Below are 23,859 nucleotides of genomic sequence, written 5' to 3'. Positions count from 1 at the left end.
GCGGTCACCACACCAAACTTCCTCCCAGAAACTGATCCTCCTACCACCATTGAGTCGAAATCTAATGTGTTTAGAGAATCCATCCCACCTCTTCCGAATGAGTTTCCAAACCCACACCCTCCTTTGAAAACATCCCTCAAGAGAACACCATCCTCCTCTCTCCTCCCCAAATCTACTCGCTACCACCCTTCTCCACAGTTTATGTCTCTCCACCCCATACCTCCAAAGCCACTTCCCAAGCAGTGCCTTATTAAAAGGCACCAATCTTCTAACACCCACACCTCCATCCCGGATTGGACTACAAACCTGCTCCCAACGAACCAGATGATACTTGAATTCGTCCCCCACGCCCCCCTACAGAAAATTTCGCTATAATCTCTTAATTCTCTCAGCCACAAAAGAGGGGATCTGGAATAAAGAGAGAATAAGTGGGGAGACTTGAAAGGGTGCTCTTAATCAGAGTGACCCTTCCACCCTTGGAGAGGTAGTGCATCTTCCATCTTGCCAGTCTCCTCTCAAATCTTTCCACAATAGGATCCCAGCAACCTACACATCTCGAGGATGATCCAAGGTGAAGACCCAAATAAGAAATGAGAAAGGAACTAACACAACATCCAAGGATATCAGCCAATGACGTGATGTCAGGGACCTCCCCAACCGGCACCAAAACGCTCTCCCCACATTCACCTTCAACCCGGGGACAACTTGAAACCATATCAAAACACATATCAAATATCCCATCATCTGCATCACAAATCACAAGAGTATCATCTGTGAACATCAAGTAAGAGATCTCCAGCTAGCTAGCAGCATCCCTACCCACCCTAAAGCCTCTCAGAAAACCTAAATCCATAGTGCTCCTCATAGAGCCTCCATTACAATAAGGAACAAAAAAGGCGAGAGCGGATCCCCCTATCTCAAACACCTCAAACTAGAGAAAATCTTGTCGGGGCACCATTCACAAGTACAGAGAATCAAGCACTAGAAATACAAAACTGAATCCATTTCCTCTATCTCACACCACCCCATCCTGTCCATCAACTAAAGAAGGAAACTCCGACTCACATGATCGTACACCTTATTAATGTCCAATTTGCAAAGAACACCAGGAACCCCACTACACAATTTGGAATCCACACATTCACTAGCTGTAAAGGCTGAGTCCAAAATCTGACGACCTCCAACAAAAGCATTTTGAGAGTCAGAAATAACCTCATCCAAAACTCTTCTAAGTCTCGCTGCAAGAACCTTGGCAATTAGCTTGTAGATGCATCCCACCAAACTAATAGGGTGAAAAGCCCAAACATCCATCGCCCCCCTTTCTTCAGAATGAGAGCAATGAAAGTGGCATTTGGATTCTTCTCAAAACAACCCTGACCATAAAAGGCCTGAAATGTACTCATCACCTCCCCTCTAACCACGTCCCAATTCTCCTAAAGGAATTTCATGGAAAAACCCTCAGGACCTGGAGCTTTATCCTCATTACAACTCTTCAAAGCGTTCAAGACTTCCTCTTCAGAAAACAGCTCCTCCAACCCAGAACACTCCTCACTAGAAATAGAATCAAGCTGAAGCCCTCCAAGCAATGGTCTCCAACCAGAGGTTTCTGTGAACGGCTTCGAATAGAATTCAGCAATACCCTTACATACCTCCTCTTCCTTATAAAACAACACCCCTTCCACTCGGATCCTCCCTATATGATTGCCTCTTCTATGAGCATTCACAAGTCTATGAAAGAGCTTCGTGTTTCTGTCTCCTTCCTTTAGCCACAACGACGCTCTAGACTTTTGCCTCCATGAGATCTCCTCCATGATAGCAATTTCGGCAAACTCTGCCTGGCACTCCACCCTCCTACTCCTCAGGGACTCGCCCTGTCCCTCCAAACAATCAATCTCAACAATCTTAGATAAAGCCCGATTCTTCCTCCATTCCAAGTTCCCAAAGATCTCTTTGTTCCATAACTTAATGTTTACCTTCAAAAGACGCAATTTTACTGCAAGGGCATGACTTGGAGTGCCAACCACCCCATAACCCTCCCACCACGCCCAGACCCTGTCATGAAAGCCCTCTGCACGAAGCCATATATTCTCGAATCTAAAAGGGGATCTTCTACTTCGCATTCCTCCACAATCCAACACCAACAGGATATGGCCAGAGATAGGACGTGCCAAAGCATCCTGAAGCACATCAGAAAACTTTTCCTTCCAATCTCCAGAAATGAGGAATCTATCCAACCGAGAAAGAGTAGGAGGAGAGCGGCCAATAGACCAAGTAAAGGACCATCCCTCCAAGGGCAAATCAATCAACCTAAAGTCATCAATGAAACCTAAGAAAAGCTCCATATCCAAAGTCCACCTACCCCCCGTCGATCTCTCAATGGGAGAGCGGAAAACATTGAAGTCCCCAAAATAAATGACTCAAGTTGTCCTCTATAGGACCATAAACACCAGAAAAGACCCACTGGAAACCATCCTCCACCAAAGAGAGAACGCATGACACTGAGAAGTGTTGGAAGATATATATATTATTCCCTTTATTTTAGGGATTTGATTGATTTCTCACCAGGGTAAATTAGAACAAGATTGTAGGATAGATTAATTACAGTAAATTAGGATAGATTGATTGCTTTAAATTAGGAACAAATTTGTAGGAATATTTTTTATTATTTTCCTTGTATAGCTTTCCTTCTTTCCTATATGTACTTGTACAAGATGTTAATGTTAATATATGAGGCAGAATATTTTACAGAGAGAATTTCTACATGGTGTCGGAGCAATAGTGTGAGAAAGAAAGAAAAGTTTCATGGGTTTGAGCGATTACTGCAGACCTATTCTCTTTGTCCTCCTATTCTTGTTCTCTTGGTGTGCAATTGTCTTGGACAACACCCTAAAACCTAGATTCTAAATACCATACCCATTGAAACATGTCTGTCATTACCTCTAAATCTTCTGATTCTAGTACAGCACCGCCTATTCGTTCGATTTTGACAAATCAACTTGATAACATGAGTGTGCAGATGACTTCTTACAAATTTGATGGGACGAATTATTCTGCTTGGTCCAGTTTGTGAAGTTGTACATCACAGGAAAGGGAAAGTTGGGGTACTTGACTGGAGTCAAGAAACAGCCGGCGGATACTGAACCTTCCTTCTCTACTTGGTTGGAGGAGAATGCCATGTTGATGTCATGGCTTCTTAACTCAATGACTCCGAATATTAGCGCCAGTTTTCTTCGACTTCAGCTCATGCTATTTGGGAAGTCGTGGCTCAAACCTATTTTGATGGAGTGATGCTTCTCAGATTTATGAACTGAGGCGCAGGGCAAATAAGACTCGATAGTAAGGGAAGACGTTGGCTAGCTATTTTTCTACTTTGCATGCTATTTGGCAGGAGCTGGATTTTCTCTAGCCATGTGATATGGAGTGTGTTGGGGATACAGCAAAGCTAAAGAAGAGAATTGAGAATGAAAGGGTCTATGATTTCCTAGCCGGCCTTGACCTAGGGTTTGATCAGATCAGAGTACAGGTTTTAGGGCATGATCCTCTTCCTAATCTTTGCGGTGCATATGCCTATGTTCGACGTGAGGAGCTCCGTCAGGCCAACATACTTATAGGTGTCTCACCGGAGAGTTCAGCCTTGGTTACTATGCAGACTCCAACTGCACTGGTTACCTCTTTCTTGAGGAAACTTGAGAACAAAGAGTCTTTATTCTGTACACATTGTAATAAGATTGGACATACTCGAGAGACTTGTTTTAAGCTGAAGGTTATCCAGACTGGTTTCGTAAGAAAGGTGGAAACAAGGGGGATAACTCAAATTCTAGAGCACATCATACAACCTTTGATGTGCAGTCTGATGCACAATCTTCTTTTGCAGCCTAACCACAATATTCTCAAGCTCAGGTACATAAAATGATGCAAGAGTATGCTTAGAAGCTATCCTCAAAAGAGGCTTCATTAACTCAGCCAATATAGGTAACTTTGGATTAGCCTTGAACACTTCTCGTCGTGTTGAGTCATCTTGGATTATTGATTCAGGTACTACTGATCATATGATACGTGAATCTAGATTTTTTTCTTCTTCTAACACTCATCCTAGTACAAAGGTCTTAAAACAACAAATGGACCTACTTCTATTGTGTCTGGGGAAGGTTCCATTCCAATTACTTCTTCGATGTCTCTTTCTAGTGTCTTACATGTTTCATGTTTATCTGATAACCTATTGTCCATTAGTCAAATTACTAAGGCTCTTAAATGTTCCGTAACATTCTTTGATACTCATTGTGTCTTTCAGGACCTTCTTACGGGAATGAAGATTGGTCTTGGTAGAGAAAGAGGTGGTCTGTACTACTTGGATATGAATTTGGCTTCGAATGGAAAAACAAATCAAATAGTTGGCAAGTCAACATCAGAAGAGCAGATTTGGCTATGGCACAAAAGATTAGGACACCTCTCATTTAGCTATTTGCATAAATTGTTTCCATCTTTATTCTCCAGAATTGATGTTTCTAATTTTCATTGTGATAGTTGTGTGTTAGCCAAATACCATCGCACTTCTTTTCCTTCAAGTTTTAATAAAAATTTTGTGCCTTTCTCAATTATTCATAGTGATGTGTGGGGGCCATCTCGTGTTCCTAATCATTTAGGTTCTAAATGGTTTGTTTCCTTAGATTACACTCGTGTTTCATGAATCTATTTGTTAAAAGAAAAAAGTGATGTTTTTGCCACCTTCCAATCCTTTCACCCAATGGTTTTGACCCAGTTTAACACGAGAGTACAGGTTATACGATCAGATAATGGAGGGGAGTATTTTAAGAGAGGGCTTAGTGTCCATTTTCAGGCTCATGGCATCATTCATCAAACTTCGTGTGTTGATATACCTTAGCAGAATGGAGTAGCAAAGCGTAAGAATCGCCATCTCTTAGAGGTTGCTAGGTCATTACTCTTTGCTATGAACGTTCCTAAAACTTTCTAGGGAGATGCTGTCCTTATTGCAACATATCTCATTAATAGAATGCCTTCAAAAATTCTTCAGTTTCAAACTCCTCTTCAGACATTATCCAAAACACACGCTATTCCAACTCTTCTTCACATTCCACCTAAAATGTTTGGTTATGTTTGTTATACTCGTATCCACAAACAACAGTGGAGTAAGCTGGATCCGAGAGCACTCAAGTGTATTTTCTTGGGGTATTTTGCCACAGAAAAGGGATACAAATGCTATCACCCTCCTTCATATAAGATAATTGTTTCCATGGACGTTACTTTTGTTGAAAATCAGGCTTACTATTCAGGGGGAGATTCAAATGCTTCTCTTCAGGGGGGAGAATTTGGTAAATGAAGAGAAGTTTTGGGAGGTGTTGCCATTACCATTAACAAGTGTATCATCATCTATTGAAACTTCTGCATCGACTTCAAAGGAATCTCTTGAAAATTCTACACCGACTCCAAAGAAATTCCTTGAGCCACACAGATTTGTATACTCAAGAAGGGAGAAGACACAGACAAATCAACCACCTCTTAATCAACCCAATGACCAATTAAGTGCTCCTGTGACTGGTAATCCTGAGGTAGTTCCTTCCTCTAAACTCTTTATTGATACTTCTACTAATGAGTCAGCTCATTTACCTATTGATCAACTTGATCAACCACATGATGCTACTGAATTAGTTATTGAGAATCAGGCACGTTATCCCACTCGAGAAAGAAAACCTCCCTCTCGTTTTAGTCTTTCAGTTGTAAAATATCCCATCTCTTATTATGTATCTTCACATCATTTATCTTCATCTTATAAAATATTTGCAAACCAGTTATCATCCGTGTCAGTCCCTAATAAGTTACAGGAAGCTCTTTACAACCCCAAGTGGAAAGCTACCATGATTGAAGAAATGGAAGCTTTACAGAAAAATTCTACATAGGAACTTGTTGAGCTACCAAAGGGAAAGAAGATAGTTGGTTGCAAATGGGTATTCACAGTGAAGCATAAGGTAGATGGTTCATTGGAGAGGTTCAAAGCAAGATTGGTAGGTAAAGGTTATACCCAAACCTATGGGATAGACTATCAAGAAACATTTGCACCGGTGGCGAAGATAAATACAATAAGGGTCCTCTTATCCTTGGCTGCAAATTTAGAGTGGCCTCTTCAGCTGTTTGATGTGAAGAATGCATTTCTTCACGGCGATTTAGAGGAAGAACTATATATGGACTTTCCTCCAGGTTTTGTTAATTCCTCTAAAAGAGGTAAGGTATGTAGATTAAGGAAATCCTTGTATGGACTCAAGCAGTCACCTAGAGCTTGGTTTAGCAAGTTTACTCTGGCCATGAAGAAATATGGATACCACCAGAGCCAGTCGGATCACACTCTCTTTCTTAAACATTCACTTGGATGTAAGATTACTGCCTTAATCGTGTACGTGGATGATATTGTGGTGACTGGTAGTGATGGTGAGGAGATGGGTAAGCTGAAAGCATATCTGGCAAAAGAATTTGAGATCAAAGACCTTGGGTCTTTACGATAATTTTTGGGTATTGAAGTTGCTAGGTCAAAGAAGGGGATCTCTGTTTCCCAACGAAAATATGTCTTAGACTTATTGGCTGAGACTGGAATGTTGGCTTTCAAACCTGTTGATACTCCAATTGAACAAAATCACAGGTTAGGTGAATACACAAATGATACACCTATAGACAGAGAGAGATACTAAAGGTTGGTTGGGAAGCTAATATATTTGGCACATACTCGCCCTGACATAGCCTATGCGGTGAGTGTAGTAAGTTAGTTCATGCATGCTCCTTACGAAACACACATGTTGGCTGTACACAGGATTCTCAGGTATTTAAAATCAGCTCCTGGGAAAGGTCTGCTATTCTCCAACCATGGTCATCTCGAAGTGGAAGGATATACAGATGTTGATTGGGCAGGATGTGTAATAGAAAGAAGATCAACTTCAGGATACTGCACCTTTGTGGGAGGGAATCTAGTCACGTGGCGTAGTAAGAAACAATCTGTTGTGGCCAGATCCAGTGCTGAAGTAGAATTTAGAGTCGTGGCTGATGGTATATGTGAGATGTTGTGACTGAAGGCTTTGTTAAAGGAGCTGGGCTTTAATTCTACGGATCCAATGAAGCTTTTCTGTGATAACAAAGCTGCCATTAGCATTGCTCACAATCCAGTTCAACATGATCGTACTAAACACGTTGAAGTGGATAGACACTTTATCAAGGAGAAGTTGATAGGTGGATTAATTTGCACTCCGTTTGTGAAGACAAAACATTAGCTTACAGATTTTTTGACAAAGGGAGTGTCAAGTACGACTTTCAATTAGGCACTTGACAAGCTAGGCATTCGTGACAATGCTCCAGCTTGAGGGGGAGTGTTGGAAGATATATATATTATTTCCCTTTATTTTAGGGATTTAATTGATTTCTCATTATGGTAAATTAGAACAAGATTGTAGGACAGATTAATTTGCAGTAAATTAGGATAGACTGATTGCTTTAAATTAGGAACAAATTTGTAGGAATATTTTTTATTCTTTTCCTTGTATAGCTTTCCCTCTTTCCTATATACACTTGTACAAGATGTTAATGTTAATATATGAGGCAGGATATTTTACAGAGAGAATTTCTACAAGAAGCTCCCAATCTGAGAGTCCACTTTAGAAACCCATCTACTATCCCACATAACAAGGATGCCTCCCGAGGAGCCTATAGCATCCAAAGCCAACCACTCCACACATCTTCCACTTCAAATACTTCTAACAATCAAATCCGACATCGCGGCGATCTTGGTTTCTTGCAAACACACCACATGACAACCCCACTTCTAGACAGTTGACTTCACCACTTCCTTTTATCCGGGTCATTGAGACCCCGAACATTCTATGATAACAATCGTAGCTTCATAGGGAAACAATTGAGTTTTCCTTCCCTCTTCTCTTCCCTCCACCCCTCTCCCTTGACCCCCTATTCCTCCTTTCATAAGTAACATAAGAAATGGGAGTCTGCTCCTCCCTCACACCTTTCTCTGAAGGAAATCCTCCCCTACTTCCCACATCATCGTTGTGCTGAAAATTGAGAATATCATGAAACAAACCCATCGCCTCACCCATTTTACCTTCAAAAGTCACTCCCAATAGAGCACCCATCTCCACCTCCACACCCTTATCCCTCACCCACGCCTCCTCCATGCCTTCAGCTCCTTTACCAGCAACACCTCCCACACACTCCCCCTTCGGTCCCACAATAGTTAACGGATTAAACAGACCTTCAGCCGGCTCAATTTCTTCCCATAGAACAATTCCCATCTCCCCATCAATAAAAGAGCCCAACAGCCTAGCCCAGTCATCGAGAACAAAAGAAGAAAGAGAACTGCCAGCCATTGGAGTCCCAAACTCCTCATCCGACGCATCACCCTTGAGCACCCGACTATCAATTGAAGGGAGATAAAGCCCTTTCAAGGCCAAGTGTAGTCAAAGTTCATTGATCAAAACAACTACAACATCATTTTTAAGATTGATATGAAAATCTCGCCCCACACAGAGAGTGACACCCTCACAATTCTCATTAAGAGGGAGAATTTGAGAGGACCCCAAGCTGTTACAAGGACGTCCCGCATGAAACTTATCCACACTCTCCTCATCAACACCTAGCTTCGTATCAACCTCAAAAACTGGTGACAATTTTCTGGACACAGAAGTCAAGACTCCCTTCTCCACCCCCGAAAACCGCCTCAACACCCCACAAGAAGGAGTTGAAGAAGAGGAAGGATCAGAAAGAGAATGTCCAGTCATAGAATTGGACTTACCCGGATCGCAATCGGGCTGTTTACACAATACCCATTTCTGCTTATCCTTACGAGTCCACCTTCTTCTAACTCCTGGTAGTTGAATCTTCTTGGTTCTCAGTTGGTGCCCCTGCGAATGAACTTTTGCATGCTGAATAGCTCTATGATCAGAACTGGGCAAAAGAGGAGAATGGGGCAGATCAAGATGTTTGCCTAATGGCCCAAAACGGTTACACAAAGCAGGCCCAGAGAAACCAGAGCCCAAAGAGTGATCTAAAGGCTTAATAATATGCAAATTGTCCGCATTGGGCTCACTTGAACAAGAGAGAGTGGGACGGGCTTGGCAGTTTAGCCCACAAGACAATGGGACAACAGACACAGATCTCAGCCCAGCTCGTGCCCTGAACATGAAACATTAGATGTGTGACTTGTCTCGATCGGCCCACAAGATAATAGGTTGAACATGCTCTTAGCTACAGGCTAGAAGCTGGCCCCAACTCATACCCCAAACCACAGCCCAACTTTGAAGTCTGGGGACCAGCACGTGCCGAATGGTTTGAAAAAACATGGGTGGCAGCTGTATCCTATCTTGAACGGGAAGTAAATCTGTGCCAGCCACGTGTGTGGTTGCCCCTTCTCCCCCACTCACGCGCTGATGGCGCGTGGAAAACGCCATTGCGTCTTCTCCGATCCCAACACAGCTCTGACGGATGAGATCCAAGACCTTTGAGACCTCCACTCTGTTTCTCTGGAAGACCTGTGTGCCGGCCAAGATCCGACGAAGACGCGACACCCATTCTTTTATGAGTGAACAAACGTTTGAGGCATGCAGTGTTTTGGATCCACAACAAATCCCTCATTTCTTTCCATTTATGAAAATCAATCACCCCCTTGGGACCCTTATGCTATGTTTGGCAGGAAGGAAGGAAGAGGTATGGAGAGAGAATAGGAAGGAAGGAACGAACTTCCTTTGTTCGGTAGAGATGATACAAGGAAAGAAAGGAAAATAGGAAGGATGGCCCATCATTCCTTCTTTACAAATTTTCATCCGCCCAAAAATGGACGGAAGAACGAAGGGAAGACAAGTGGACTGTTATAGAAGTTTTAAATTAAACACTATCCAAAATTATACAAGTTTTAAATTACAGTACTATCCTCTATAAATTACAATATTATAAATATTATTGGATATAATAGTAAAAACAATTAAAACTTTCACTTCCTTCCCTCTTAACGAACATAGGAAATTATAATCTTATTTTCTTCTCTTCTATCCAATCGAACAAAAGAAGGAAATACATAATCTCTTCCATAGGGATGTCTCATCCTTCCCTTCTCTTCTTTTTATCCAATTTTTTTCTTTCCTTCCGAACAAAGCATTAGAGAGCATATTCAGCCATTTATCCTCCCTTAGCAAGTGAGATCCATCTCCTCCTTCTAGACTGTAGGTCGTTGGAACAAGCTCGGGATGGGTCTCTTCCCACGCAGCTACTTTATAGCAAAATTGGTCGTTATGTATGAAATTCACCGGCGGACAAGCGCGGCCATCCGAAACAGTGATGCGAACCCTCTCTGCATCAATGGATTCATCTGCGTACACCCAAATAAAACCACCACAGAGATCCCGACCGTCACAAAGAGGGCATGGCACCAGAGGTGAAGAGGAAGACCGTACAACATTACTCTCTTCAGCCCTTGCTCTTTCAAAACCTCAGAGTAGTCCACCCTAAAACTCCATGAATCAATTCGTAGCGTGGCCTTCCCCCAGTCGTGGCATCCCTCTTTAAGAACCCGTGCTGCCTCCGCCGGAGAGGGGAGGCAAAAGAGAAGCAGCTAATCCGTTAATGGCGACACCACCACGGCAGGTGAAACCTTCCATACACGAGACGCCCAAGCTGCGATTTGTGCCCGATCTCCAACTTCCTTATCAAATTTGCCCACCAGGCAAGATCGAAGGTCCTCCTTCCTCCTTCCAACCGAATCATCGTCCACAAAAATCGAAGGGCCTCTGTAAGTGTTTGCAGAGTTAACAGTCCCACCCTGAAAAACACGCGGTAACCGAGCCACATCCAAGAAAGATCGCATAATAGAGGCACACACAGAAAGCTTTCTCAAAGGAAATTCAGTAAATTTCAAGTATTTCTTAAATATTATTAATTGATTTATGAAATAACATAATCATCACGGCGACCCAACCTCACTCTCTTTTCCCTCCTCTCTTCAGCAGAGGAGTAGACTTGGCAGGAATCATGTTGAGAAGAACAAATTGATTCTTGTTAGAATGCTGGGTCATATAGGTAGGTGGTTCATGGGGTTTGGAGATCTACCACTGGGGAAGGAGTGGAACTTAGATCAAATAAGTTTTGGTATCTGGTAACTGGTATCTGAAAGGTCAGCAATCATTTTAACTAGGGCAAAGGGGCTTTTCTTTTTTTGGGGCATTTGGGTTTATGGCCACCTTAAAATGAAGGTTTGGTGGCTTATTCACTTAGTTGAGAGTTTCTAGCTGGAAGAAGCGGTTTTGTGGCCTAGGTTTGTATAATAATTCCTAGGAACAAAGAATTTGTTAGGAAGATTGATTGTGGACATCTCATAGAGAAAGTTCTTTTTGGCATTGGTGATCAATAGTACGAGGTACAAAATTAAGGAAAAATTGTGAGATTTTGGGTTTGTATGTGGGGAAACCTCAGTGTTGTTGGTGTTCGGTACTTGAGGGCTTTTTAAGTTAATTGACCATATTGTCATTATTAGTGGACCTAGAATCTGATTCTAGCAGGACTTATGATTGGAGAGCACCCCTTTAAATCATTCTTCCATGTTTTAATTGTCCAAGTTTAAGGAAGCGCCAATTTTTATATTGTTGTTTCTTGCAATGGCAGTTTGAGTTGGAACTTTTATTTATACAGAAATTTGAATCACTGGAAACATTTTAACTTTTGTACCTTCTTTTCAGTCTTGAAAACATCTCTCTTCTCTTCTCTTCTGCTTTTAATGGAAGATGTCGGTGTATTTTGCATCAGTTACTGGTGAAACCACTGCTCTTTTGTATTCAATTAACTTGATATAGAAAATAAAATGCCTCTAAATGTCATGGCTTTGCCTGAATGGGACCATGGATATTGGTGTAGTCCAAGACGGGAAGAGGATGTAGTTCCTGACGCTTGTCTGGTAGAGCTACTCAGTTCCGGCATGTAATTGAATAGCCATACGGGTAGTCAATGCTACTAAAAATTTATCGAGGGACAATCCTGGGTAATGATCTCATGGTCATCAATAGATCAAGGCAAGCTATTGAGGGACATCAAATAACCCTATGATCGATATTGCAAACTGACTCTAGAGACAATTGAAAACTGACCTCCCTTACAGAGTTAAAGATTCTGAAGTGCGGGTGCTTCTGTAAGGGATGCATGTCCATATTGTATCCATATTGAATATTGAATCTCTTTAGATACCTGTGGATATGTGTCAGATGCTTCCTAAACATATCCATAATTTGATTTTTTTTTTTTCTATTTCTCTGAGCACTTTTTTAATACTTCTCGACACGTCTGTGCATGTTTTTGACACGTCTTGAACACTAAAATACAATAATATAATTGTTAGGAAAAGAGTGTGACAAGAATTTCTATGGCCGAGGTTTTGTCCAAGCTAAAAAGGAGCCAGACTGAGTAGAAGGAAACAGAAAGCTGAGATTGCTGCTCCTTTGTTTCTGGTGCACTTGTTGGGAGAAGAATAGATGGTCTTTTGATGAGGTTGGAGGAATCAATATATAAGATGAAAATTATTTTTTTCTTCTTTATTTTATTTACCTAGTTAATGGGACTGGTTAATGTCTTTGCTAGATACGTTTTTTGACTTTTGCAGATGGGATGGATACACTTGTTCCTTTATATCAAGTGTTTATAATTCTCTCATTTACATGTCATGTTTATTTTGGTTGCACACTCTCTTTTGTCCCCTTAAGGAATTATTTTACTTATCAAGAAAGTAAAGGTTCTTTGATGGTTTAATATGAGTTTCGCTTCTTCTGTTGGAGTGTTAGTAGCTTGATTGTTAGTTTTCGAGGGATGCTTATGCTTTAGTATATCTTTCCTTTTTAACTTGACTGAATTTGCTGTTAGAAGAGGAATATCTCCTTTCTGTATGATTATTAAAAAAAAGAAGGGCTAGCCCAGTGCATGAGGTTCCCGCCATTCTGGGGTTTGGGGAGGGTTTGATGTACGCAGCCTTACCTCCACATTGGGAGAGGCTACTTCCTGTTTCGAACCGGTAACATCCAAGTCACAATGGAACAACCTTACCGGTGCGCCAAGTCCCGCCCTCTTTCTGTATGATTATCAGATTTTTATTTTCAAAATATGGATCGATATGTATTGTTCCCTAAGTTCTCTCTCTCTCTCTCTCTCTCTCTCTCTCTCTCAATATTATTAGACTGCCATGCGATGTTTGTTCTTGCCATCCAACTGAGCATACACAAATTTGTTTCAGAGTGGGAGAAGACACTACAGCTTATTGGTGTTGTTGGCCTGGGTCAGGTATAATTCTTGTCTCCAGTGGAAATATTCTGGTCAATGTCTTAAAATTCAACACCCTCACTTCCTGGCAGAAATGTAGGTGTAACAATCAATTTAAAATTTTATACCAATCCGGATTGAAAATGAGACAAACACCAAGAAGTTTATATTTTTTTGAGATGATGTATTGCCGTAGTTTGTTGTAGTAACATGCCGAAATTAAGTGAATAATTTTGAAATGATTGGAAATTAATAAAAAAAATTTGAATATTTTGATTTTACATTGAAATTAAAACTCTGATTTGACGTGATGTGTGTTGGATTATTAGGAGTGCCTGTTAGTCGTAAACTGGTCCATAGAATTTACTTACACTCGGTGGGTTATTATTTCGTGAGAAACCCTAAGGTATTTCCTATTCCAAAGATTGACCTACAAATTGTATTTAAAACAAGGGTAAAGTGCACTTAACACACTAAGGTTTAAAAACTGTGCAACAACACCCCTCAAATCACTTTTTTGCAAAATTTGACATAAAGTAATTGTAATATGCCCGTTTTTCCCTTTTACCATTCCGAAAATGCCCAAGGGGTGTTTATTTTATATATTTGCTTTATGTAGGGGTGTTAAGTGCACATCAACCCTTTAAGTGCACATCAACCCTTTGCAGAAAAAAAAGATTCTTTTATTTTTTTCATTTTTCTTCATTTCATAATCCAAAAATGGAATTTTTTTTGCCTGCTGTATATAAATGTGTTATCATAATTTTTTGTCAAATTTGGTTCGGAGAAATGGCCTTTGAACTTGTATTATTTTATATTTAATGCTTATTGACTAAATTTTGTCTGTTTTTTGGATACATCCAATACTTCCAACGGATAGGATATTATTCCAAAGCAAAACATATAGAACAAAATCTTTGAACCTGTTGATATACATGGATATATATGTGTGTGTGTGTGTGTATAATAATATACATCTGCAATAATAATCAAGCTCTTCCAGGAGCTTTTGTGTCATGGTTGTTTTTTGCTCCTGTTCCTGGATAGTGCATCTCTTCCATTTCCATGTCCCTCCTCCCTTCTATCAATCTTTCCTCTAATAGCTCCCCATCACTCCTCAAATCCATTACATCGAGAATTCATATAATATATGATTAGATCCGTAATTCACTGAAATTTAGACTCAATTAATAAAGTAAAGAGAGAGAACCTGAGCAAGTAAATCTTGGACTGATGGTTCTTCCTTGATCGACTTGAGGCTTCCTAATAATCACACAAATAAATCAGAACTCACACACACACACATACACCACTACTACTTATATATATTGAAAGAAGTATATTGGATCCAATTAAGTTGAATCATACTTGAGGTAGGAATTGCAACAGAGGACAGAACAAAGGAGAAACCCAGAAACAATATGTACAATCGAATAAAAACTGTGTGTTCCATTTTCATCAAACAGATCATTTATTTGTGGAGCTGGAAGCAGATTGGAGAAACAGCTGCAACAATGAGATGCGCGGGTCAGATTTTCCGGCGACAATGAGCGTTTGGCTTCGACATTGGGTTTGATGAAAGTGAGGATTTAAAGGTGGGTGGTGGGATGGAAGTAACTAGAAAGTGGAGTGAGTGGGTCTGGGCCATTTTGCTGGAGTTTTAGTCAAACATAAAGTTGTGTATATATATATACATATATGAACTCTGAGTGTGTATGTGTCTGTCTAAGAAGTATAAGAAGAGTGTAAAAGATGGTGATGGGTTTATGTTGCTTTTACCAACAATGGACAAGAAAGAGACATTGGGTTTTTGACTTCTTGGGTAAAGTGATTGATAGGTTAATATATTAGGGAGTGTCCTCTTTGGTCATTTTACAAAAGCATCTTTTTTAAAATAACTTGAAAAATGTGTAAGGATAATTTGGTCAATGTCTTACTTTAATGTATAAGGTAGGACTTATTTACACACTTTTTTTCATTTTGAGGGTGTTTTGTGCACATGAGAGGGTTGATATGCACTGTAGGGATATCACAGGGGTGTTAAGTGCACTTTATCCTTAAAACATTGGTTTTGTCGATCATCAGATCTTACATTTGGGAAAAAAATTTCCATCTAAAATGTTTCATGCAGGTCATGTCTGCTAATTTTACATTGATATACTAATCAAGTGGCTATTAGATGTTACAAGAACATGGCTCTTGGATACCTTTTAGAAGAAAAGTAACTTGGTAAAATTGGCGTACTCAATTTGAGAGCCTGATTATCATTATATACAAGCGGAAAATTACAAATATGGAAAAGAGAATAAAATAAAATCAAAATAAAGAGAATAAAATCAAATCAAATCCAATCAGAATAAAAATAAAATCCTTAAAAATTAGCCTATATTGAAGACCCAATAAATCTGCCATAATCGTTGAGTCAACTTATAGATAAGATTTCCAACATTCCCCCTCAAGCTGGAGCAAATATGTTGACTAAGCCCAGCTTGACGATGGAAGACTGGAGAAGAGAAGGCCCAACAGACTTTGTGAACACATCTGCAGTCTGTTCTGAAGAAGGAACAAAAATAGGATTAATGATACCTGATCGAACCTTCTCTCGAATAAAATGAATGTCTACCTCAATATGTTTCGACCTTTCATGCAAAACAGAATCAGAAGCAAGCATAATGGCTGATTTATTGTCACAAAACAGCCTTGAAGAACCTTTTTGTACAAGACCCAACTCTCCCAAAATTGATTGAAGCTAAAGGAGCTCATAAGTACCTTGAGCCATAGCTCGGTATTCAGCTTCAGCAAAGGATCTAGAAACAACAGCCTGCTTCTTACTCTTCCATGATATGAGATGATTACCATAGAAAGTACAAAAGCCAGAGGTAGAACGTCTATCTGTCTTACATCCAGCATAGTCTGCATCAGTAAAGCATGAGAGTCCAGACTGATTTCCTGAGGCATAGAACAGACCAAGACCAGGGCACGACTTAAGGTACCTCAAAATATGGTAGACTGCATCCATATGAGCTGAGCGAGGGGCATGCATGAATTGACTAATCACACTGACAACAAATGTCAAATCGGGCCTTGTGTTAGTCAAGTAGATAAGATGATTTACTAAACGTTGATACACGGATGGATCTGGAAGTAATTCCCCTGACTCAACAGAGAGTTTAAGATTGGGGTCCATAGGAGTGGAAGCGGGTCGACACCCAAGCATGCCAGTATCTTGAAGAAGATCCAAAACATATTTTCTTTGAGATAAAGAAATTCCACGACGGGATCTAGCAACCTCAATTCCAAGAAAATATCGAAGAGGACTTGAGTCCTTCACATCAAAGGACTTTTGAAGATGAAGTTTCGCCTGAGCAATCCCTGAAGCATCATCACCTGTGATAATGATATCATCTACATATACCAATAACATAATGCAACGACCATCAGAGCGACGTTGAATAAAACAAGTATGGTCTGAGTGGCAGCGCACAAAGCCCATAGATAAAACAACATTGCTGAAGCGACTAAACCAAGCTCTAGGAGATTGCTTCAGACCATAAAGAGACTTCCGTAGCCTACAGACTTTCCCAGCATACTTCCCCTCAGCCTGAAGTCCAGGGGGTGGATCCATATATATAGTCTCAAGTAAGTCTCCATTAAGAAATGCATTCTTGACATCTAACTGATGCAGAGGCCAAGAATGGGCAGCAGACAAGGAGACAAGTAGTCGCACAGACGTTAACTTAGCCACAGGAGCAAAGGTAGCACTAAAGTCTTTGCCCGGAATCTGAGTAAAGCCTTTTGCCACCAACCGAGCCTTATACCGATCAATAGAACCATCGGCTAAGTACTTCACATTAAAGACCCACTTGCAGCCAACCGTTTTCTCCCCAGAAGGTAAAGCAACAAGTTCCCATGTATTATTATGGTGTAAAGCATCCATTTCTGTTGTCATGGCAGACACCCAATTGGTATCCTGGAGGGCTTCTGACACAGATCAAGGAATAAAAACAGTCCCAATCTTGCCCAGGAAGGATTTATATGCACCTGAAAGACCATCATAGGAGACATACTGGGAAATAGGGTGGTTAGTGCTACTAGAAAAACCATACCAATTAGGAGGATGACGATCACGGGTAGAATAACGGGAGGTACGCTCAGGAATTGTAGGAGCAATAGGAGAAGGAGAGTTTTCTGGACCTGGTTCTGAAGATGATTCTGACAGGAGAGGTTAAGTGCGATGGCGACGAGAGTAGACCTGCAAAGGTGGAGGGGAACCCTGCATGGATGGAGAAGGAGATTCCAGGACAGTGTGATTTTCAAAGAGAGGAACAGGACGGGCAATAGGAGAAATCTCCTTCTCCAGATCACAAGAGAGAGAATCCTGTACCACAGAATTAGTACTATAAAAAGGAACAGTTTCATGAAATGTCACATCAAGAGAATGATACATATGTTTGGTCACAGGATCATAACAACGATAGCCCTTTGACATAACAGAATACCCCAAGAAAATACACCTAATAGATTTATCATCAAGTTTATGACGAGAAGGACTACGGTTATGAACAAAACAAGTACAGCCAAAAACACGAGGCAGAAGGTGAAACAATATATAATCAGGCTGGAGAATCTGAAGTGGTGCCTTACCACCCAAAACTCGACTGGGAGTACGATTAATCAGAAAAGCAGCTGTAAGAACAGCCATGTGCCAATAGAATTTAGGCACATGCATACCACTCAGAAAACATCGGACCACAGACATAAGATGACGGTTTTTGCGTTCAGCCACACCATTTTGCTCAGGAGTATAGGGGCAAGTGAGTTGATATAAAATCCCCTTTTTATTAAGTTCAGACCGGAACTTATTCGAAACATATTCTCGTCCATTATCAGAACAAATATTACGGACAACAGTGTTATACTGGGTTTTGATCATTTGAAGAAACTGGGTAAATAAAAGAAACACATCAGATTTCTTTTTCAATAAATAAACCCAAGTACAACGAGAATAATCATCAATAAATGTCACATAATATCGATGTCCAGAGAAAGCAGTAACTGGGGAAGGGCCCCAGACATCAGAATGAATAAGATCAAACATACTAGGAGCACGACTCATATGAGAAATATAGCTAGTTCTAGTATGTTTAGAAAGCTCACAAACTTCACATTGAAACTTATGGTCCTTACATGCTTTATTTAACGAAGGAAACAATAGACATAGATATTGAAAGTTTACATGCCCCAAACGTGCATGCCACAGACTAAAAGTGCGAAAAGAAATATCATAAACACTAGAAGTAGGTAGGACATAAGCTTGAAGACTCGTTCCTGGTGGTTCCCCAAAGTAGTAAAGCCCATCACGCTCATAACCCCTACCAAAAATCCTCTTCGAACAATGGTTCTGCAACAAACAGTGATCTGGTAAGAATATAACTGCACATTGGAGGTTTTTTGCAAGCCAGCTAACAAATAAAAGGTTAAAGGCAAATTTAGGTACATGAAAGACAGATGAAAGAGTAATATCAGGAAACAGACAAACATCACCCTTACTGTGAATGTAAGATGTAGAGCCATCTGCAAGATACACAGATTGGGTAACAGGTATGACATTAGAAGAAAAAACTGATAACTCACCAGTTATGTGATCATTGGCCCAAGAATCCAGAACCCAAGTGGGCTGCTTGGCCTTAACATGAAATGTAGTAGGAGTACCTGTAGCAATAGTTGCAGTGGGAGCAGTTGAAGGAGCACCAACTCTAGAAGCAAGGGAGCCAAGTTGGTCTTGGCTATACCCAATCTGAGACTGAAGTTGGCTCAGTCCAGGAAATACAGTAGATCCACCAGTAGTAACAGGAGTTTCTGCAACAGCCGCAGTACGAGAAGAACCAGTTCCAGATAAACGGTTCCTAGAATATTTTTGCTTCAGTTCAGGATGAAGTTTGAAGCAACGAGCCTTAACATGTCCAACCCCTCCACAATGGTGACAAATATTCTGACCTCCAGAAGCTCGTGATCCAAAGTTGGCTGCAAAAGCCATACTATCCCCAGCAGGCTCAGACACTGGTACAGGAACAATTGAGGGCTGAATTAAACGGTGCCTGCGTGCTTCACCATCAACAGTATCAAAGGCTTCCAACAGGGATGGCATTGGTGATGCATTCAAGATCTGAGACTTTAGTGGTTTAAATTCTGGGCGTAATCCCATCAAAAACTGATAGGTATGCTGACGATCAAGACGTTTGACAAGAAGAGAGGCTGTCTCAGAAGGAAATTCACTGAGAGGCTCATATTGAGCTAGTTCCTCCCAACGAGATCTCAAATACCCAAAATAATCAGTTACAGACAAATTCAGGCCTTCCTGCGAGGCCTTAGCAATATCTTGATATAATTCAAAAATACGAGCATCATTCCTAGAATGAGCATACATTTGATTCAAAACAGTCCACAAGTCATTAACAGAGTCATAAAACATGAATATATTATAAATGCGTTCCTCCATAGAATTAAACATCCATCCTAAAATGGTGCAATTGTCCATATCCCACTGAGCATATTTAGGATCTTTAATATCTGGCCTATTTTCAGTACCCAAAATCCACCCTGATTTGCCTTTTCCACCAACATAGAGGCGGAGGGAACGAGCCCAGGATGCAAAATTACGGCCATTCAACAGCACACTAGTAACTCGTTGAGCCGGTGTGTGTTGCGCCGAAAAGAGAGTTTCTTTATTATTACTTGATTTAGCCATAATATTAAATAGATCAATTCAACAGATTACCAATAATTTTAAATAAAGGAGGAATAAACCTGATTTTGATCAAACCAAGAAGCCGGAGACACGGCGGTCTGATCCGAAAATGCTGCTGAATATCCCGGCAGCCCCAAAAAATTACAAACACGTCTTCTGACCCTTAGTGCATGAAAAAGACTAAGGGAATACCCCTACAGGGGTCGAACCTAGAGGAGATTGACTCTCCCTAGGACTGTCGCAACAGCGACCTGAAAAAGAGAGAAGGTCTGTGAAAAAAAAAAAAAATAGAGAAGGAGCTATAACGAGATAGAGAGAGATATTAAAAGAGGCGGTGAAAGAAAGAGAGATGGGGGAGGCGTAGGTTTGAGGCTCTGATACCAAAAAGTAACTTGGTAAAATTGGCGTACTCAATTTGAGAGCCTGACTATTATTATATACAAGCGGAAAATTACAAATATGGAAAAGAGAATAAAATAAAATAAAATCAAATCAGAATAAAAATAAAATCCCTAAAAATTAGCCTATATTGAAGACCCAATAAATCTGCCATAATCGTTGAGTCAACTTATAGATAAGATTTCCAACAAGAAGCTTCTACAATTGCTCACAATTTTTCGGGTTTCCTATGTAATTAACTCTAATTAGTGAGGAGACCTTTAACCTGGGTGCTCAAGACTATATTTTACGCACGCATTGAAAGAATGGTAGAATTCGTAACTTTACCACCCGACATTAAGAAACTTTAGTCTGCCGGAGAAATGTCTTTGAAACAAAAGGTCCAAAATCATCATATTATATTCAATGAATTTCTAATTTTCTGATGTGTAACAATCAAGGAAAAGTATTCTCGTATCTTCGTTAAAGTTGATGTATTTTGTTGATCTTCCTTATTGATTGATTTTGTATTGCCAGACTATATATCGGCGGATTGTTTCTTATGAGGACTCTGAAGATTTTAAGCAAGACGTGAGGTAAAGCCTACTTCATGCAGCCCATTCTACTCATGAATGTGTGGAAGAATGATTTAATAATTATTTCTAAGTTGTTTTCTTTTCTTTTTTTATTATATGTGTGGTTTTATGAACTCACAAGTTTTACATGGATAAATAAGAGAGTGTGGGGTTTGTGGTCATGAGGTAGTAATCTTAATTATGAATCTCTTCTTCATGCAATGGATTATTTTACTGTTGATGATCTTATGGGAAGTCACACTAGACATTCTGTAATGTTCGAGTCCTTGGGAATATTACTCGAGTGGTAGCTTGCATAGTAAATTGGTCAAGGTTTTAAGCCAAATCTTGTAGAAACTAAGTGTGAGATAGTTGGGGCAATTCGATACTTCAGTTGAATACATAGATGTGGGTGGGTTAGAGTGCACATATAAGAATACAAATGTAATTCACATGTAACCAAATTTGAGAAATTTAAACTTAATCTATTTTGCATCCATTTTTTATTCTCTATTTTATCGTATCTAAATTATATTTTATGAAATTATCACTGCAAATGATTGTATAAATATTTTCTAGCAATTCACATGCTATAGGCAAAAGCGCAATAATGTTATGTTTTATGCAGTGTGGTGGTGTTAATCAAGGGTGCTGAGAGGGATGGACTAGATACATATCTAATTTTTGACATTATTTGGATAAAGTGACTGACTGCTCTTTAAGTCTTAACTTATAACTGAGACCTCTCGCTAGATAGCCCGAGTTTTGACCATTATTCCAAGGGATGGCCCCTAATGTTATGTTCCCACTATGGTTCCAACTTGTGGACACAAGCGCGGTGCAATGGACACATTGTGTAACGGAACGGTATCAGAAATCGCGATCGTGAGATTTTATTGACCTTGGACACCATAAGATGTGCTGCCTCCATTGAATCGGTAGGGATTCGAATGAGTATCTATGGATATCGGGCTCGGATTTGTCCAAGTCCGTTATGACTCGATTGATACGCTGAACCATGGTTCCCACATAAGTAAAAAATAAATAAAAGTTATGTTGTTTGTTGCCCATAAACTTCTACTTGAAAAAAAGAAAAAGAAAAAAGAACTAGGGGGCCGCCAACGGAAGGGTGGTTTTGGAGGAGGGTGATACTATCATATCCTCTAGAATTCTATCCAACTTGAAAGTCTAGTACTTCCCTCTGCTACAAGTCACATGGGAGCCCCACTAGATACAGCATTACAGTGGGCAACAAAGATCATGGTTCCAATAAAATGAAGAGAAAATTGATAATAACAAATTGAGTCATTGCTGAAGCATGTTTGCATGGATCGGGGCATGAGAATATGTCTACCTTTGACCCGTGAAAGAATGCATTGGCAAAATTTTATTCATAAGTTGAGAAAAGTATTATCTTAAGGAACCTGACATGTCCGACATGGAGTTATCTTATGTAGAAGAGCCATCTATTATGCCATGCTGTTCTGCATTTAAATTCTTTTTTCAGCCCTCCTGCTGGAGTCATGTTAAAAGCAACTGTCTTTAAATTATTGACATCCTCTTACAATCAGATTTTGTATCTTTTAGGATTGTATTTCCTGTTTTCATGGTATTGCATGTAAGTTGTGATTGTGATGATAGATTTATAATTCCTTGTGGTTGTCTGTGTTTCTTCAAGGCTGCTGCTGGCTCCTTTTACACTTGGAGTTCAGGCAATTTCATGGGCTGCTGGGAAATTAGAAACAAACCGTATTGGACTACCAACATCACCTTCATCATCGGACATCAAGAACCGGGTGTTGCAGGCTGCTGCGAAACATGAATCGAAACCAACTGATAGTGAGGAAACCCAAGATCCCTCTCCTGAATTGATGGCTGCTGTCAATGAGAATGTAGATCTCTCTGAAACATAGACGTCATGGCTCAGGATTTTTCCTGCGGTTTGTGATTCCAAATTGATCCTGACTACATTTTAGTAGTGAGGGCTGAGTTGTAGCATTGTTAAATGTGTACTTCAAATTGGCTGACCTACAGTTGTAAATTACTCTCTTTGGATTTTTACAGAGCGTAAATGGCATATTCTCTTCGGTTTACTAATATACAACACGGACTCCAACTTGGAGATGAAATTTAGGTTGTAGACGCATTGCTAGCAGCATTGGCAGTTATCAAATGTAGGCATTACATAGGTATGGCTGGCCACAACTAAATGAGAGTATGAGCTGAGCACCATGTGTATTTATCCAGGCACAACCAAGAGCGAGGACATCTTATAGATGGAAGGCTACACTGAGAATGCAGTTTCAGTATTCCGGTAGCTTGCAAGTCTATTTAATCAGACACACGTGCGCGCACATCTACATTGATGCTGGTACGTAATTTATTTCTATATTCTCACGGTGAGGTTAAGTAGCACAAAACGGAGTAAAATTGTGAAAGCAAGTTGGAATCTGCAGTTGGTGGTTTCTCTCTTATTTTTGTTACGAAAGATCCAATCTGCAAGGAGTCAGACTGACTGCTGTGGCTGTCAGTACAACAAAGCGACCATGAATACAAGGGCACTCGCATGCAACTAAAATTTGGACAAATCTATTTCTTTCTTCTCACTGCATCATTTTTTACTCAGAGGTTGAATCTATTTTTAGACAAATCTGCATTGACTGTATAATTTTATTAAACACTTTTCGTTTAAATAAATTTATCTTAAAATATCAGTTTAAGAATTAAGAATTCATACTAGGTTTTTTGTTTTTTTTTTTTTTTGGGCGGGGTACCTCTTGAGTTTAGATTTGCCCTATTGATAGGCAGAAGAAAGTTTACCCTTTTTTGAACAATGAGGCCTCTTGAATCTGACAAAGACAC

General features: G+C 40.1%; 1 protein-coding gene across 5 annotated transcripts in view; it reads left to right on the top strand.

Moving 5' to 3' along the window:
• Positions 1-23,101, top strand: part of LOC132275482 (calcium sensing receptor, chloroplastic) — a 33,353-nt gene extending 10,252 nt beyond the window's left edge. For 2 of the 5 annotated variants that reach the window (XM_059776997.1, XM_059776996.1), the window contains 3 exons: positions 13,271-13,317; positions 20,960-21,018; positions 22,676-23,101. In XM_059776997.1, coding sequence (XP_059632980.1) covers positions 13,271-13,317; positions 20,960-21,018; positions 22,676-22,910 — 341 coding nt within the window. In that variant the 3' untranslated portion in view covers positions 22,911-23,101. Of the gene's footprint in view, positions 1-4,291; positions 12,292-12,385; positions 12,535-13,270; positions 13,318-20,959; positions 21,025-22,675 lie in introns of those variants that run through there. The other 3 variants (XR_009470641.1, XM_059776999.1, XM_059776998.1) reach the window with 3 other exon arrangements.
• Positions 23,102-23,859: the final 758 nt, after the last annotated feature.

Source organism: Cornus florida, unplaced genomic scaffold (genome assembly GCF_030987335.1).
Source record: "Cornus florida cultivar Cherokee Brave unplaced genomic scaffold, ASM3098733v1 CherokeeBrave_3.0.0_Hap2_Chr09, whole genome shotgun sequence".
NCBI classification, from domain to species: Eukaryota; Viridiplantae; Streptophyta; class Magnoliopsida; order Cornales; family Cornaceae; genus Cornus; species Cornus florida.
The sequence above is the reverse complement of the archived record's forward strand: the minus strand, read 5'-3'. Positions and strand labels throughout refer to the sequence as shown.